At 37.3% G+C, this 18,630-nt stretch overlaps 1 protein-coding gene across 1 annotated transcript in view; it reads left to right on the top strand.

Annotated features, from left to right (window-relative positions):
* Positions 1-18,630, top strand: part of LOC110216253 (maltase-glucoamylase) — a 154,067-nt gene that overhangs the window by 50,532 nt on the left and 84,905 nt on the right. Inside the window, 16 exon segments of the mRNA XM_020998063.2 lie at positions 1,001-1,155; positions 2,761-2,845; positions 3,229-3,285; positions 4,310-4,434; positions 7,095-7,144; positions 7,147-7,182; positions 8,977-9,026; positions 10,750-10,917; positions 13,262-13,414; positions 13,724-13,924; positions 14,036-14,190; positions 15,068-15,236; positions 15,511-15,607; positions 17,365-17,477; positions 17,961-18,086; positions 18,459-18,587. Of these exon segments, the coding sequence (XP_020853722.2) occupies positions 1,001-1,155; positions 2,761-2,845; positions 3,229-3,285; positions 4,310-4,434; positions 7,095-7,144; positions 7,147-7,182; positions 8,977-9,026; positions 10,750-10,917; positions 13,262-13,414; positions 13,724-13,924; positions 14,036-14,190; positions 15,068-15,236; positions 15,511-15,607; positions 17,365-17,477; positions 17,961-18,086; positions 18,459-18,587 (1,869 nt within the window).

Below are 18,630 nucleotides of genomic sequence, written 5' to 3'. Positions count from 1 at the left end.
AAAGACGTGGACTTATGAAGGAAGAGGTTATCTATCCTTAGAGAAATAGAGGATAAATAAGTACAGTACAGCCTTATGTAGATGTGTATGAATGTGTATGTCTATATATGACTATGATTATTGATTATATATATTATGTATGTGTGATTTTATGCATATATGTATGTCTTTGTGTGTGTATATATGTATATGTGCATATATGTGTGTGTAAATATATACATACATGCATGCATGCATATATACATACATATATCTCTGCACTTAATTGTAGCCTTCCGGAGTGGGAGGAGGAAGGGAGAAAAAAGAACAAAGTAAAAAGTGCACAGAAGAGAACAACAGAAAACTTAAAAGAAAGCAAAGAGGGAGAGCTCCCAATACAATAATGCATAGTATTTATTATATAGGCTTTCTTGAAATGGCAATTTATTGCTGTATATTTTGAATCCTCTGTCACGTTCTGCTGTGTACATAACAGTACCTTTTTTCTTTTATATTTTTATATTATTTTAATTTTCATGTTTTTTCTTTTTTCTTGCCTTATTTTGCATTTGTTTAAAATAAAAAAAAATTACAAATTTAAAAAAAGAACAACAATAGAGGGAAGGCACTAGAATTAAGGGAAATCTGGAAAGGCTTCTTGTATGAGATGAGATTTTGGTTGGGACTTGAAGGAAGCCAAGGTGATATAAGGAGGGAGAGAGAGTATTCTAGGCATGGGGGACAGCCACTGAAAATGCCTGCAATCCAGAGATGGAGTGTCTTGTGTGAAAAATAGCAGTGTAAGAGAATAACTTCTTTTTAACTAAAGCCATTTACTTAACTTTTTTGACTTTTTTTTTTTTGTGGTGTATAATTGGTCATGATATCAGTAGGTTCCGCTTGTGTTCTAGGCTTGCTGAAGACCAGTGTTTTGGAACACTGGTATTTCACACGGAAGGTACACTGAACGTTTTCATGTTTTGTGATCTCTAATGACAGATATTGCTCCTTTTGCTCCTAGGACCAGGATCCTGCTGCATTTGGAGAAGATTCTCTTCTTTTGAATACCTCCAGACACTATCTGAACATCCGTTATACTTTGCTGCCCTATCTCTATACCCTCTTTTTCCGAGCTCACACTCGGGGGGACACTGTAGCCCGGCCCCTTCTACATGAGTGAGTTTCCTGATCTTCATTTTGAATTCTGATATATTAAAACTTTGTTAGCTCTGACCAGTTCTACATGGTACCAGATGTTTGGGTAAAAACTGAAAGCAATTCCTGAGATTACCAAGTGATTTCTTGTACAAAATAGATGGATAGAATATTATGAACTTGGCAGTCATCATCAAAATTAAACTATATTTCTAGATATAGAAAACAGATAAAAGAGGATAAATGTGAAGTATTGAGCATACTGTATATAGCTTTTTTTTTTTTTCAAACATACATCAAATTTTACATTGACTAAGTGGTTTTAAAATTGGATTTCAGAGGAATTTCCTAACTGGACTAACACATAGGCATACTATTTAATTGGTAGGGCCTGAATTGATAGTCTACTCTCTCCTATAGCCAAAGAAGGATTTTTGAGCAAGTCAGTGACATGGGCACACTTGTGTGCGTTGTGTTGATAATATTCCATGAAATGCCTCTAGGTGTGGCAGTGGATAGAATACAGATCCTGAGTCAGGAAGACTCATCTCCCTGAGTTCAAATCTGGCCTCAGACACTTAGTAACTGCGTGACCCTAGGCAAGTCACTTTACCCTGTTTGCCTCAATCATCTGTAAAATAAGCTGGAGAAGGAAATGGCAAACCACTCCAATATCTCTTCCAAGAAAACCCCAAATGGAATTACACAGAATTGGACATAGTGGAAAACAATTGAACAACAACATTCCATGTAAATGGAGGGTGGCACTTTAGTGCAAATTATCACACTGTCCATGGTATAGATGTACTCCATGGCTACTTTGCCAATAGAATGCATGAACAGTGCTTTTTTATCTGGGTTCACTGGTCCCACATGGGGAGACAGTTTAACATAAAGTATGCTAAGAAAGACACCCCGCCCCCTTGAAAATTTCTCCTTTTTCAGTCTGATTTGGAAACTTGTTTTATACCCCCAGAGATTTATTCCTTTTAAGTTAAGGTGTTGCTACCTATAGGACCATATCTTATCTACCTTATTAAAATTCAATATCTTTGGGAGAGGTGACTCAGTCATTGACATTTTTTTAAAAATTTATTTATTTTTAACATTCATTTAAATTTTTTTGGAAATTTTTATTTCATTTTTTACTTCATTTAATTTTTATTTTTAATCCCTTCTTCCAGTCCCTCCTCTACCCATTGAGAAGTCAAGCAATATGATATCAATTATACACTTGAAGTCATTGACTTTTTTTGTGTTTGAATTAGTTTAACCACATCTACTTGCTCTAACAGCCAGCTGAAAATTTTTATGGGTTGTTGGGGATAAGAAGGTGAGTTGGAGGTGTAGGGGGATGCTAACAAAAAGATCCTTAGAATAAGGGGCGCTTCCTAGGAAACCTAGCCCTAGATAGGTACTGCAGTAGGGCATGGACACTGGGGGAGAAAGTGAGAGCACATAGGACTTCTGAAAAGGGTAGTAATGGGTACCAAAGATATACTTTGGTGTTTTGCTTAGAGTTGGTCCCATTTTTCTTCCTTGTGATGCCACGCAATAATTCAGATCCTTGAGAACTACTAGCAATAACAAGTGATATTAATTACCCCTCCTGTCTCTGGTTTTTAGGTTCTATAATGACAGTTATACCTGGGATATATATAGACAGTTTCTTTGGGGGCCTGGACTTCTCATCACTCCTGTTCTGGATGAGGTAAGTTTTTTTAATAGGGACTCAGTATTATCTTCAGCTCCTCCCCCTGCTCTTGTGGGAACCAATCAATCAATACATTTATTAAGCACCCACTATGTGCCAGGCACTGTGCTAAGTGTTTTACAAACGTCTGTTGAGCCAAATTCTGATGACAAATCTTCAGTTTGCTTGGGATTTCCACTTTCTCAAACTCACCCTTCAGAAGACTGCCTTTAATATAGAGGGGAATCTATATGCAGATGCTTTGGATTACTGAGTGGAGAGAACATTCCTGCTTCAGTAGGGGGTGGGGTGAAAGGGAGAGGGCGGTTGGGAAGTATGTTAGGGAAGGCTTTTCATCTCAGGGACATGAAAGGTAATGCTTGGCTTTGCTTTCCTTTCAGGGAGCTGAGAACGTGACAGCATATATGCCTGATGCTATCTGGTATGAATATGAAACTGTAAGTAGAGCTGATTATCCAGATTCCCTGGTAAATACAGTTTCTTAAAGAGGGCTTCCTGGGAGATAGGGTAGGGATAGGGGTAGGGATAGGAGAATGTAACTGTGAGAGAAATTTAGCCAACTCTGCCCTTGAGATATCTCCTAGTGTTATTTTTTCTTTTAAAAAATATGAATCCTTTGGTTTTATATCACCTTTATTTTTGATTATGTATCTCACCTACCTAGCAAGACATTGTTTTATGACACCAAATAAGAGGAGGGGGGATGGTTCAACAAAATCCAGCAGACCAAATTATATCAAACAATATACACTACCGTGTTTGCACTGAGATTCCATAGTGAAGCCTGGGAATGTGAGGGGAGACAGAAGAAGCATGGTATCACTTTGATCTTAGAGCAGACAATCCAGTGATGGTGATAACCTAGTGACTATACACTTTAAGCTCTTCTCATGATGATTAAATTGAGCTTCAGCTAAGAAATTAAGAGTAATAGAAGAGGAATATCTTGAAAAACTTATGTCTTTTGCTTCTACGTCATCTACATTTCCTAATAAAAAATAAGAGGAAAAAGAGCAGTTCCCCAAAACTTAATTTCAACCAAGTTTGACAGTGTATTTGTACAATGTTTCATACCTTTAGTCCCCCATAAATCCACAATACCTTATGATATATATGTGTGTGTGTGTGTGTGTGTGTATGTGCATATGGGTGTGTGTGTGTATGTATATATATGTGTATGTGTATATGTATATATGTTATATATTATACCATATATATATATATGTATATATATATATATATATATATATATATATATATATATATATATATATATATATAGTATAAACCCACAATACCAACGTGATAGCAAAGTGATACTGGCATTGCAGTCTTTATGCCAAAGCCTGAGACTCAGCTGAATGGAAGAAGGATAGGGAGTGTAGCATGGATAATTTACAAAGCAGATAACTGACAGGTGACTATTCCTAATGCAACCTACTCTTGCTTCTGACCAATTAGGGTGGCCAAACATCGTGGAGAAAACAAAACATTGAGATGTTACTCCCAGCAGACAAAATTGGGCTCCATCTTCGAGGGGGCTATATTTTCCCCACACAGCAGCCAGCCATCACCACAGTAGCCAGGTACTATGCTGAAGGCTAAGTCTCATTTCCCGGGTTGGTTCTTGGCTGGCCATTTCCCTGCATAGTTGTATAAATCTCCTTGAAAAAGGCATTGTGGCTCCTTTATCCCAATGAGTGGAGGGAAGGGACTAATCAATAGATTTGTCATTCAGTCTTAACATTCAATATTGGTTCTTTCTGAGAAAATTATTGGTTTGATACTTCGCCCAATAGCATGTTTTTGAAGTTCTCTATCAGACACTGTATGTGGCACGTGGAAGGAATGCTTGACTTGGGGTCAAAGGATCTGCCCATGGGTTAGTCATTTACTAACTGTGTACAAGTCAGTTAATCTCTATAAGCCTCAATTTCTTATTCTGTAAGATGAATGGGATTTGACAAGGTGATCTCTAAAATCCCCACCTCTAAAGCCATGGTTCTAGTTTCTATCTTAATTAACTCATCATTCTTTACACATTGAGTTCTATGATCCTATGCTCCTATGAACTTTCTTTTCTTATCTTTGAGCTTCCTAATCACTAAATACAACTCTTATTTTTGTTGTTATTTTTTGATTGTGTCCAACTCTTTGTGACCCCTTTGGGGTTTTGTTGGCAAAAATACTGGAGTAGTTTGTCATTTCCTTCTCCAGCTCATTTTACAGATGAGGAAGCTGAGGAAAACAGGGTAAAAATGACTTTCCCGGAGTTACACAGCTAGTAAGAGTCTGAGGCCAAATTTGAACTCAGGAAGAGGAGTCTTTCTGACTACAGGCCTGACACTCTATTCACTGTGCCATCTTGCTGTCCACAATTCCTATAGAAGATGTTATTGTATAGTGTAATGATCTGTGAATTAGGACATTTAATTCCTGGTAGGAGAGTTAAGCCAGTCTAGGTGATAGAGGTGTGTTGGGGATAGGTTGGAGAGCTAATTTGGAATTTGAGGAAAGAGGGCCTTGAAATTTCAAGTATGGCAAATGAAATTTAGACTTGAACATGAAGGAAGCAGGGAGCCATTGAAAATTTTTGAGTGGTGAAGTATGACTTGATAGTCATGTTCAAAGAAGATTCATCTAGAAGTGATATACAGCATAGATCAAAAGGAAGAAAAACAGTAATCAATCAGATAAAACTTTTAAAGTCTTTAGTGGCAATATCCTAAAAATCCTCAAGGTGACAGTATTACTCCATGGAAACCAATGTTCCTTTTTTTCCTGTTAGATGATGTACCCTCAGCAAGGTATCATTTTTTCCCCCATCCTTGAAAATGAGGAAAAAAAATGATTTTTTATGAATTACTTTGCTTTCCAACTATATACCAAGTATAAAGTTATTTTAGTGGCAATTCCCATCATTTTGAAGGAGCAGCACTATTCTTATGGTCCAGGGAAAAAGGAGAAATTCTATTACTGTTTCCTAAAGGAAGAGATAGAGAGATCCTATTACTTTTCCACAAAGAAAGAGAATATTATTGGTCTACTGGGAGGAACAAGAGACGTATAAACCTAACAAAGCAAAACTGATGGATTCTCTTCTTGGGCATGAATCTAAGAGCAAAGAGACCATGAAAGCCTTCACTAGACAGTTGATACCATTTCTGCTGAGACATGTAGTTACAAATGAAACAGAAAGCAGAACTCTGGAATATCTTTCAAGAAACTTTCTTTTGGATAAGAAATGGAAGGATTTGGGGTGTGGTACAGTTGGTATTTTCATCTTTTTTGACTAATGGCCATGACTTTGAAGAATTAAAAAGACATGGGAAGTAAATGGATGGCTTAGGAGTTAATGTAAAGAATTAGTTTTGAAATATAGACAGGAATGAGCATCATTTTTTCTGATCCACAGTTTCCAGAATACAGCTTCTTCTCCTTTATCAAAATTAGGAAAATATTTGACCATCTCCTCTCTGATAACTTTTTCTATTCCCTTTGAAATCCTAAATATAACAAAAATGACTTAGAGATCACAAATATAACTAGAGGAAAAATTAAATTTGATTTCTTATTTCAAAATAAACCACACGTGTATACATACTCAAATCTAATGAATTTTTTATTAGCTGATGTTCAATTTTTGTTCATGACAATGACTTGGGTACCTGGATTTATTGCAATGGGAGGCTTTTTGCTATTTTCTATGTCAAGGAAAGGGGTTACAATTTATAATCCTATAGCTGTAAGAGGTAGCTTGGTATGAAAACTAATTTTGGAGTAAGAAGATCTAGGTTCAAATACCATCTTTCCTGTTTACTTGTGTGACCTTTGCAAATCACTTAATCTTTTAGAGCCTCAGTTTCCTCATCTATAAAATGAGTATGTTGGACTAGATTCCTCCTAGACCTAGAACTTTTGAGATTTACTGAGAACTTTCCCCATAGCTCTTTAAGATAGGTAGTACAAGTATAATTCCCATTTTGCAGCTGAGGAACAGTCTCAGAGAGATTAAGGGACTTGTCTAAGGTCAAACAGCAAGTGGCAGATGCAGAATTAGAAATCGGTACTTCCAACTGCAAATCTAACCCTCTTTCTACCATACAACAGAAAACAGATTGCTTGGTGCTAACAACTTTTTTTACTTATGGAGAAAAATTTCTGATGGCGTTATTCTCAGATAATGTGCCAATCTTTATTAATGCAAGATCTTTAGAGTCCTTCAACTCGATCTTCCTTTCTGCAGCCGAAAGAATCCTCTTGGTCTTATCATTGCCCTTGATGACAATAAGGAAGCTAAGGAGAACTTTTTTGGGATGATGGAGAAACTAAAGGTAAGCACTTCCCTGGACTATGACAGAGCCATAGGCTAGGATGTGTCACTCCAAACCTATAGTCTTGTTCTATGAACTCCGTTAGTCTCCTATGGTCGCTAAACTGGAGTGAGAATCTTTTCCAGGCATTTAGTTCTTTAAGAAAGTTAATGTTCACCGTTTAAGGATGAATGGTTTATGTTGTAAGAATGGGATCCTGAGGGGAAAAGGGTGAGAAATTAAAATTAATTCTACTTTGTAATTGATTCTATATTGTATTGATTTCATATTGTAATAGATTCTGTATCTGCTTAAGTTCCCTATGTATATCCTTTAGTTAAGTGCAGGAATTTAGCTTTCCCCTCTGAATGAGTACAAATGTCAGTCTGACCATAAGTCACTGTAATTAAAAAGAAAGGATTGTCATTCTTCTATACCATTAACTGTTGGGCAAATAACAAGACATCTGGTATAATCTTTAAGTCTTGAAGCTAACTCTAAGAGATTGTCCCTGCATTGTCCTTGCACAATTTAAGGAAGGTCTTATCTCCCTAACAAACTTTTCTAGGCACCAGGGAGTCTGCTAACTCATATCCATTAACAAGGTCTGTAATATGTAGATGGATCCCATAAATTAATAAGCATTTCTTAATGACGAAGGGAAATGGTCACTAATCCCACATGGGTGCTAGCCCACTTTCCTTGATGTAACCAGTCACGTTGTACCTACCCCCATGATGCTGTCTACCCTGTAAGCAATTGTGTTGTCTTCCCCACCTACCCAACTGTGCTCTTTGTTCTCTTATATTTACCTAAACTATATGAAGGCTAGTAAGCCCTACCATGTGGTCTTTTGGTCATTGAGCGAGGCTGTTGATTCATTTATTACTTATTGCCAGCCTAACATAAATTGATCATTCTCAGAATCTTGTCTTTCTGTTTACCTCGATTTTTAAATATAATAATGGAGAAGACAGCAGAAACTTCCCAGTAGGTGTTAAGGGAAACTCTTCAATCCCTTTAACATCTATTCTCTTGCTATCAGTTTTCATCCAATAATTCACAGACCATTTATGGAAATATCTGCAAAATTTCCACTGAAATTAGTTGTAGACAGCGCCTAGAAATTCTTTTCATCTTAGCAGAGAAGTCCTTGACTAGTAAAAAAAATAAAAAGATAGAGAGAAAAAGATGGCTGGTCATAGAGTGAAAGAGAATTGTCAAGAGAATATGAGAAAGGTCCTTGGTATGTTGGGTGGACCTCCTGCGGTAGACTCACAGGAGAATATAGACAAGAGCTGCAAAGGATAGGTAGACATGGATGGATTGAAATATGCATATTGAAGGGAGTACCCACAATAATAACATGAAAGATGAGCCCAAACTTGTTCATAGCCAAATATTGCTGGTAGTGTGAACACAGTCATTCAGTAAAAGTACATCTGTGTGGTGAGCGCACACGTGAGCTGTTTTTTTTTTTTAAATATTCACATCTAGTGTTGGGATTGATGCACCCAATATTTTCATTCTAGATTAAACTCTTGGGGTATCTCCATGGGAGACACTTGAGAGGGAATTTTTATGTTTAACCTTTCAAGGTGAAGGTGAAAGGGGAAGGGGATCTTTGGAAAGAATAACATAGTCCTGAAGCCCTGGACTCAGTGGCATAGTGTCTGGGGCCTGGGGCTTTAAGTACAATGAATTTTTCATCCCATCTATGTTCTTCTAGGTGTCATCATGAATGGATAATTCTCTATCTATAATTCAAAATTTCTACTATGTCCAGAGTCTGACTATTATTTATCTTCCTTTCAGGTACTGTAGATAGCGGTGCCTACATCTTGCATGAGTTTTTGTTCACCCAAGTGAGTGACTTTTAAAAAACAGCTCCATGACTGTGGTTATATATGTGTGTATGTTTAGGTCTGGGTGTGAACCTGAGCATGTGTGCATAGGTGCATATGTGTCTTTGTGTGCTTATTGTTGAATGTGTACTTGTTGATGGTCAATACTCAAACTTATGATATGTAATATTATATATTACTATTAATACATAACAACATTAATATGTATACATATAATATGTAATTCTGAAAGAGACTGTTAGTATAGATCAGGTATTCTTTTTTTTCTTCCTAACAATTTTTCTCCTTTTATTTTTTTTTTTTTTGGTTACAATTCAAGTTCCAAAATGTCTTCCTCTCTCCCTCCCCATCCCATACTAGAGAAGGCCACCATTTGATGCAGATTTATAAATATATATAAAACCATACTATATGTACTTTATCAGTGTTTACCAGTTCTTTCTCTGGAGGTGGATAGCATCTTTCTTCATAGTTCCTTTATAGTTGATTTGAGTATTTATAGCACTCAGAATAACTTGTTTTTCACAATTATTCTTTGAACAATATTGCTGTTACTGTATACAATATTCTCTTGGGTTTGCTTTCTTCACTTTTCATTATTTCATGCAAGTCTTTCCATGTTTTTCTAAAATCAACCAGCTCTTAATTTCTTACAGCACAGTAGTATTCCATCACAACCGTATGCTGCAGCTTGATTATCTGTTCCCCAGTTGATGGGCATCCCCTCAATTTCCAGTTCTTTGCCACCACAAAGAGAGATGCTATAAATATTTTAGAACATAGAGGTTCTTTTCCTTTTTCCCTGATCAGTTGGGAACCAGGCCTAATAGTGGTATTGCTAGGTCAAAGGGTATACACAGTTTTATAACTCTTTGGGTATAATTCCAGATTGCTCTCCAAAATTATTGGATCAGTTCACAGTTCTACCAACAGTATACTAATATCCTAATTTTTCCATATCCCTTCAACATTTGTCATTTTCCCCTTCTGTGATTTTAGCTAATCTGATAGCTGTGAGATAATATCTCAAAGTTGCTTTAATTTGCCTTTCTCTAATCAATAATGATCTAGATATCTACATATGACTGTAGATAGTTTTGATTTCTTCATTTGAAAAATTGCCTGTTCATTCCTTTGACCTTTTATTAAATCAGAGATTCTTAACCTTTTTTGTTCCATGGTCTCTTTTTGCAGTCTGGTAAAGTCTATGAACTTCTCAGAGTAATGATTTTAAATGCATATAACAAAATTTATAGGATTACAAAGGAAATCAATCATATTGAAATACAGTTATCAAATTATTTTAAGAAATTAATAGACCTCAGGAATATTTGATCCAAAAATCATTTTAATATTAGAAAATAGATTATGAATTTTGACAACAGATATACTCTCTTAAATGTAAACTTCTTCAGAGCATGAGGTCCCTATCTTATTTATCTTTGTGTTTTCTTTGGCTCCTAGCAAAAGGAAAGGCAAATTAGACACTTAAGCAGAGGACTGATGAATAAATGGATTGGTATGGAATGGGATGGGTGAATGAATAAATAAATAAATAAAATTTTCACTCTGGATAATATTAAGAAAGTTTATATTCCTTGAATATACTTTGAGACAACACTTATTTTGGGTGGCAGCAAGGAAAAGCCATCCTGGCATTTAATATTTTAAATACTTGAGGATCAGTATGTATAATAAGGTCACTTTTTTGGATCTTTTCTAGAACCATTTGGATGTGAAGGTTTTGCATCAGTCCTACATTGATGCAAATAATTTAGCATTTAAGGAGATTAAAATCCTTGGGACAGAGGAACCTACCAACATCAATGTGAAGAAGAATAATGTTCTCATTGAATCTTCTCCTAATGTCACTTACATTGAAGATCTAAAGGTAAAGGACCAGTGTTTTGATGTGAGGTCCCAGGTCCTGAAATATGCTCAGACTGGTGATGCTTCAGTTTGTCAAGCCAGTGTGGCCCCTAAAGCACCAGAACCTTTGAGATCTACTGGGGGAGTGGGTATCTTTGCTCATGAGAAAGAAAGAAAGTACAGAGGTAACTAGGACCAGGAAAGGACAGGGATATTAAGGAATTTGAAGGAGCATTAGTCTAAGATGTTTAGTTCACAGCTCTTTAAGACTGTACATCGTAGAGAAATGTCAAACTACATTGGGAAGTTTTTCGTCTGTAAGTTCCCTATCCCAGTGAAATCACAGATCCAGCTCCTTTCTCAACCCGTATAGCCTATTCACAGTTAGCTTAAACCTTGTCCCCTCTTTCTCCTCCCCATCTCTATCCTCAAAGATGGAGATGCAAATCGGTGCAGTTTTGGGAGTGACTGTGGGATCAAGAATAGAGGTTTAGGCAGAATGTGGTCTGCAGCATAAATGAAAGGTATTGGCAGAGACCTGAAGAGAGCGTTTAATACTTTAAACGCTAAATTAGAAGGTGATACCTTTGTAGCTAAGATTTTTAGATCATTTAGATCAGTCCAACGACCATTTTATAAGTCAAGAACCTGAAGCTCATAAAGTGATTTGCCAAAGCAGTAAGCGGGGGCAGCTAGGTGGCACAGTAGATAGAGCATTGGCGCTGGAGTCAGGAGGACCTCAGTCTAAATCTGGCCTTAGACATTTACCAGCTGTGTAACCCTGGGCAAATCACTTAACCCCATTGCCTAGCAAAACAAAACAAAACAAAACAATCAACAAAGGTAGTAAGCGGGATTTGAACTCAGATCCACTAACTTCAAATCCAGACTGTTTTTCCTTTGTTTCACATTTTTGGAGAGGATCAGGAAAAAAGATTGAATAGGTAAAGTGAAATAACTGGGCAAGTCATTTAAACTCTCTGATCTTCAATTTCCTCATTTGTAAAATGAGAGATAAAACTACTTACATGGAGGTTGTGAAAGACATTAGATTCTGGGATTGGAATTGATTCAGTAAGACAATGGGAGCAATAAGAGGTTCTCAAACAAGAATGTGGTATGATAAAAACCAGCAGTTTAGGAATATTGATTTGGCAGTAGAGTACAGGATGAGTTAAGAGGGAAGAGACCTGGAGCTGGAGAAGGTGAGTCAGGTTATTGTAACCAATTATTAAATGGGATTTGTAATAGGGTAGTGAGAATGGGGAGTAAGGAACAGTTCCAGGAGAAATTGTGGAGAAAGAAGTACCAGTTGCAGACTGATTAGTGCAGACAAAAGTGAGGAATCAAGGAAGGCACTGAAGTTTTGAGTCTGAGAGGACCATGGGAGTTGTGATGCTATTTAGAGTAATGGAGAAATTGGGGAAGATACTTTCTTCTGGAAGAACATGGTAAATTAGGTTTTTAATACATTGAACCTTAGGATAATGTAGAGGCATAGAAATGTTCTTAGTAAGTTGATAATATGAGATTAAAGAGGAGGTATAGCTCAGTACTATAGGTATATATTTGAAAATCACCAGTATGGAAACATTTGAAATAAATTAGAAGAAGAGATAGAGCTCAGGACTATAGGTATAAATATGAACATCATTAGTGTAGAAACAGTTGAAAAAGTGAGAGTATATTAACTCTCCAGTGTTGAGGGCATAAAAACAGAAAGCTAAAGACTGAACCTTCAGGAAAAGATTGAACCACAGGAATAAGAAGATGAAAAGAGACAGTGAAGGAAACAGAAGGAATGGTCAGAGAAATAGGTGAAGGACAAGAGAATGTAGCATTTGAAAAATTGAGAGAAGATTGAATTTAAAGAAGGATAAAACCAAAATAGTTCTTCCCATTGAGTTCCAGTCCCTATTGTTTATTGTTTAGCTTCAAATATTGAAGTGAGGTCAATGAGGTTTTAGAACTGAGAAAAATGTCTACAGAATGTGACTAGAAGGAGGCTACACTTGAGAGATGCTACATGCTGCTTATGACAGATACCTTTTCTCATTTATAAATCCCCAGTTATTTCCTTTCACCCAATTCATAGCTATAAGCTTTGAACTGAATTTGTAGGAAGACATAGCTACAGTGTCTTCAGGGGATAGTGACATCTGTGCAGTCCTTCCTATGAGGTCTTCACAATCAGGCATTAACTGAATTTTTAGACTTTGTCCTGGCATCTATGACATCTGTCCTGAATTTTGAGGGGCTTTTAAGGGAACCGCATGACAGAAAATGATTTAAAGAGGAAAGAACCTTGACGATGGCTTTGGCTATTAAGTGTGACATTCTTGGTCACTCTCCTGATTTCTCCATAGGTTGCTATCATCTCAGGACTTGAACTTTCCTTGGGAGAAGAATACACTGTGGAGTGGAGTTTCAAATTCAGGGATGTAGACAAAATAGACTGTTACCCTGAGGACCAGGCAGTCTCTGAAGAAAACTGCACAGCTCGTGGCTGTACCTGGGAGGTAATAGGCATAATAATTATAAATGACAAAAAAACCTTGATGATACAAGATTACAATAATCCTAAGGTTAGATTTACCAACCACATGCCCCCAATCATTAATGGGGACTCACAAAAAGAAGGAATCAACAGGGTTTATGTTTAGGATGTATTTGGGTTAGGGGCCTTGAGCATCTTAGTAAATCTTTTTGTTGCAGGAAGACATAAATTTGCATTGTTACCAAATGATAATTATGGAGAAGTAAATAACCATCCAAATTTCAGTCTGTGCAAGTATTCATCCTTATCTGACCCTGGCCTTGTTTTTCAGTTGCCCAGTTCTCCAGGAGTTCCTAGCTGCTATGTCACCAATTTCTTCTACTCTGTCAGTAACATTCAGTACAACCCAATGGGGATTACTGCTGATCTCTTGTTAGATTCAGCTGTCTATTCTTCCAACCTGCCCTCTACCCCCGTGAATCATCTCCATTTGGATGTCACCTACCATAAGAATGATATGCTGCAGTTTAAGGTAAATTTCTTCTTCATGTTTCGTGAACCAGGTCCATGACTCAGATTTTAAGATTCAATGACTTTGACCAACAGTCTTTTCTTCAATCTAGAATATGTTTTCTCATTCTAGATCTATGATGCCAATAGCAAAAGGTACGAGGTCCCAGTGCCCCTCAACGTCCCTAGCTCTCCCTCTGGCACCTCTGAGAATCGGCTTTATGATGTTTTCATAAAGAGCAGTCCTTTTGGGATTGAGATCCAGCGTCGGAGCACTGGCACAGCAATGTGAGTAGAACCAGTTTGCTATTAAATTAAATGATTCCGATTCCTGAAAAATTAATTTTTACTGAGATTAGCTTGAGTGCTAGTTCCTATACACATTGCCTATATAGCATTACTACCCCAGAAAAATCATGGAGCCTCTCTGACGCTCTGTTTCATCATTGACAAAATGGGAATAATAAACCTTGCATTATCTTCTCCATGAAATAGTTTCAAGGAAAGCACTTTATAAAGTTGAGAGGTTTATGTAAATTTAATTGTTATTATGAAGACACTATCCTAAAGTGACAGTCTGGGTTCAGGTTCTAGAACATAGATAGATAGATAGAGTGAACATTTATTAAGTGTTTATTATGTGTCAAGCATTGTGCTAAGTACTGGGCTATAAACATAAGCAAGACAGTTCTTACCCTCAAGGAGCTTAAATAGGGCAAGACAGTGTATAAAAGGGTACTAGAAAAGGAAGGGGTTATGAGTACTTGAGTATGACATGGAGTGGTCTTAGAGAGATAAGGTGGTAGCCCATGTATCAAAACTGAGGGGTTTTGGTGTAGATATCAGATTACCTATGGTGAGGAGTTAGAAGGGATGGTCCAAGTAGAGAAGGCATGGTGTGGAACAGGCCAGTGAGTTCTTTCAGAGGGATCTATTCTCATGAGACCATTTAAATTTTATGCTTGGAAACATGCTTTGAGGCAGTCCCACAGAGCTGAGGATGTTAGGAGAAAAATGAGTGATGGATTATGTGACATATTGCTATCCGAGTTATAGAATTGCCTGTTATTTTAAAAAATTAATTTTATTTTAAAGAAGGGAATTTACAATACTTGATGATGGTAGAATATCTTCCCCAGAATAAATATCTACTTTTATGTTTCAGTTGGAATTCTCAGATCCCTGGCTTCACCTTTAATGACATGTTCCTACGCATCTCTAACCGCCTCCCATCCCAGTACATATATGGCTTTGGGGAAACAGAGCACACGACGTTCCGAAGAAATATGACCTGGCACACATGGGGAATGTTTGCTCGAGACCAGCCCCCAGGGGTAAGAATGTAACAGTTCTGAGATTTCTTAGTCTGTCTATCCATATGAGTTCGTATGTGCTCTCTCTTGGCTTCATTTATCTAAACTCACCCAAATCTGTTGAGTTCTGCTCTGACACAGAGGAAGCCAATTCTTTCCTTCTCCTTTGGGGCTGACACCTTTAACCACTTTCATGGAGGAATCTGGATCTAAAATTGGGATCCATTTACATGTGGGTATCTGGTAGGGGAAAAATGTCTCTAAAGATCTTTTTTTTCTTCTTCTGTTGCCCTAGTACAAGAAGAATTCCTATGGTGTGCACCCTTATTACATGGGCCTGGAGGAGGATGGAAATGCCCATGGGGTCCTCCTGCTCAACAGCAATGCCATGGGTAAGATGGGAAGTTCCTCACTGGCCTTTCTGGGCTGTGTAGTTCTGGGTAACTTCTGAATGGAAGAGTCCCAGCAGGTTTCCAATTACATTAAATTTGAAAAACATTATTTGAGCTTTTCCTTTGTGTGCAATATTGAGGAAGATGTAAACAAAAAGACACCTAGGTGGTGCAGTGGATAGAACACTAAGCCTGGAGTCAAGAAGACCTGAGTTCAAATCTGGCCTCAGATATTTACTAGCTGTGTGACCCTGGGCAAGTCAATTAACCGTTTGCCTCAGTTTCTTCATCTATAAAATAAGCTGGAGAAGGAAATGGCAAACCACTCCATTATTTTGCTAAGAAAACTCATGGGGGTCACAAAAAATTGTATATGACTGAAAATGACTCAATAATGACAACAACAACAACAAAGATAAAGATATATTCCCTTCTTTCAAACTGCTTACATTCTAGTATGGGAGATTTTATATACATACACATACACGTGTGTATACATATATATATATATATATACACACATATATATATAATATATATAATTTGATGTGTAAGTTTATATAAATAATTATATACCTGTTATATACTCATATATATAAAACAATTGTTAGATATAATTATATATGTGATCATATATACTTACATATAAATAATAAAATATGTTTTATATGTACATAACAATTACAAAACAAAAAATGATTCTGTGTAAAAGAAGTGTGAACAAAGTGCTATAAAAATTTGGAGAAATCAGTTTTGACCTTTATGGGGTAAGGAGATGAGAAGTATAAAGGAAGGACTCATAAAAGAATTGAAATCTTTGAAGAGTGGGGAGTACTTCAAAAGGAAAAGATAATGGGAGTAGTAGAGATGGCATTTCAGAAATAGTAAATAACATGAGCAAAGGTAAGGAGGTGGGAAAGTAGTAAACATATTTAGAGAATGATGAAGAATCCAGTTTGGGTGGATTATAATGCTTATGAGGGAGAATAATATGAGGTATGGTTGGAAAGGTATGCTAGAGCCAGATTGTGAAGGGCTTTGAATGCCAGACTGAGGTGCTTGAATGTTATTAGTTAGGCAGTGGGTAGCAGCATTTTAAGAACTGTGTATTAGCCAGATTAATTGGAAGCACTAAGTAGGATATGTTGGAAGTGGGTGAAACTGGAGTTAACCAGTTAGTACATTATAGGAGTCAAGGTAATAAGAGAGGTAATAAGGGCTTGTGAAGGGAGGGAAGATGGTAAGGAAAAAAGTTACAAAGGATGTCACACATAAAATCAGAAAAATTTTGTTACTGGACATTAGGCAGGACTCAAAGGTGATTTTCAAGCCTGAAGCTAGCTTTCAGGCCTCAGTGACAGGTAGAGTAATGTTGAAAGTTAAAGTAAGTAGTTAAAAGGGAATGGAGGAGCAGCATTGATGCAAAGCAAAGATATTAGCTTGGAGAACTTTCTGGAGATTTGGAATCTCGAAAGTTTGCCAGTTCTTCTAACATTAGAGAGAGGCATGTTTCAGCTTTACATGAGGAAAAAAAAAGTCAATTTTGTCGAATTTTGTTGAGATTGTGAAAAGAGAGAATGGGCTTCTAGTGAAGCCTCCATCATCGTAAGTATTAAAATGGAATTTGGATGACCATCTTTATGTGATGCTGATGGGGAACTCTTGCTTAGATATGACCTGGACAAGGTGACCTGGATTTCTGTTCAACCTTGTAATCTTTGATTCTGTATGTCTGAATACATGCTGTGTCTTTCCAGATGTGACTTTCCAGCCCAGCCCTGCACTGACATACCGTACCACTGGGGGTATTCTGGACTTTTACATGGTTTTGGGGCCAACCCCAGAGCTTGTCACTCAGCAGTACACAGAGGTAGGAAGTCATGCAATCCATGAAGTAAATTTACTGAACAAGTATGAACTTAGCCTTGTGAAAGGCACAATGATATATGTAGCTTGCTGGTGAGGCCACCATCTTTGTCTCTCTGGAAGATTGGCTCATAGTGTTAGAGGGCCATGAAGTGAATTCAGAAGCAATTCCTTGCCTCTGCAAGATGACAGTGACTTTGAATGTATACTCCTGAGGCACTAGAAAGTATAGAGATGGCAGAGATTTCCAGGGTTCCTAAGAAGGATGCCCAAATGAAGGAATTTCTTCTAGAAATCTACATAGTACTGCCTGCCTATAGTTCTATAGAACTATAGTTCTGTAGCCTTATAGAGGTCCTGGGTTGTATGGTTCCTCACCAGAAAAGACTATGGAAAAAGGTTTCATGTGTTCTTTGTTTGATCCAAACATTTTTCCTCCCCAAGGAATACTGTTTTGTTGAACTATTTTCTGTTTTTGCTTTTTCAGTTGGTTGGGAGGCCAGTGATGACACCTTACTGGGCCTTAGGGTTCCAACTTTGTCGCTATGGATACCAGAATGATGCTGAAATTGCTGAACTTTATGATGCTATGGTGGCGGCCCAGATCCCTTATGTATGACTCTTCCTTTTCCTTTTATTGTCTTTTTCATTTTGTTAATTGAGGACAGAAACATATAATATTTGCTTAGTAGAATAATGGCATAGACAACTGAAAGAACTTTCTTTTTCATTTTGGAATGTTATGATATTTTTCTGCTAGATTTGCTTTACTTACTGTTTTTGCTTGAAGTTTATTAACATTGTTTTGAATAATCTGAATGCATGCCAACTGGTAGTAGGAAGAGGTAATGCAGGAATGTTGGGGGATGCCAGTGTGGAAGTCATCATGGAAGAGAATATGCAATATACACTTGGTCTAATGGAGAGTTAAGCATGTCATGTCTTTAAAGTGACACTCAGCCTCCTTCCTTTTCTTTTCCTTCAGGATGTGCAGTATGCAGACATTGATTACATGGAGCGGCAGTTGGACTTTACCCTCAGCCCCCAGTTTGCTGACTTTCCCAATCTGATCAGCCGCATGAAGGAGGCTGGGATGCGAGTCATCCTTATTCTGGTGTGTGGCTGCATTTGGGGAAGTCAGGGGAATTGTAGTGTGT

This window comes from Phascolarctos cinereus, unplaced genomic scaffold (assembly GCF_003287225.1).
Source record: "Phascolarctos cinereus isolate Bilbo 61053 unplaced genomic scaffold, phaCin_HiC Scaffold_1;HRSCAF=81, whole genome shotgun sequence".
Classification (NCBI taxonomy): domain Eukaryota; kingdom Metazoa; phylum Chordata; class Mammalia; order Diprotodontia; family Phascolarctidae; genus Phascolarctos; species Phascolarctos cinereus.
Note: the sequence above shows the minus strand (reverse complement) of the source record. Positions and strands in the feature narration are given on the sequence as shown.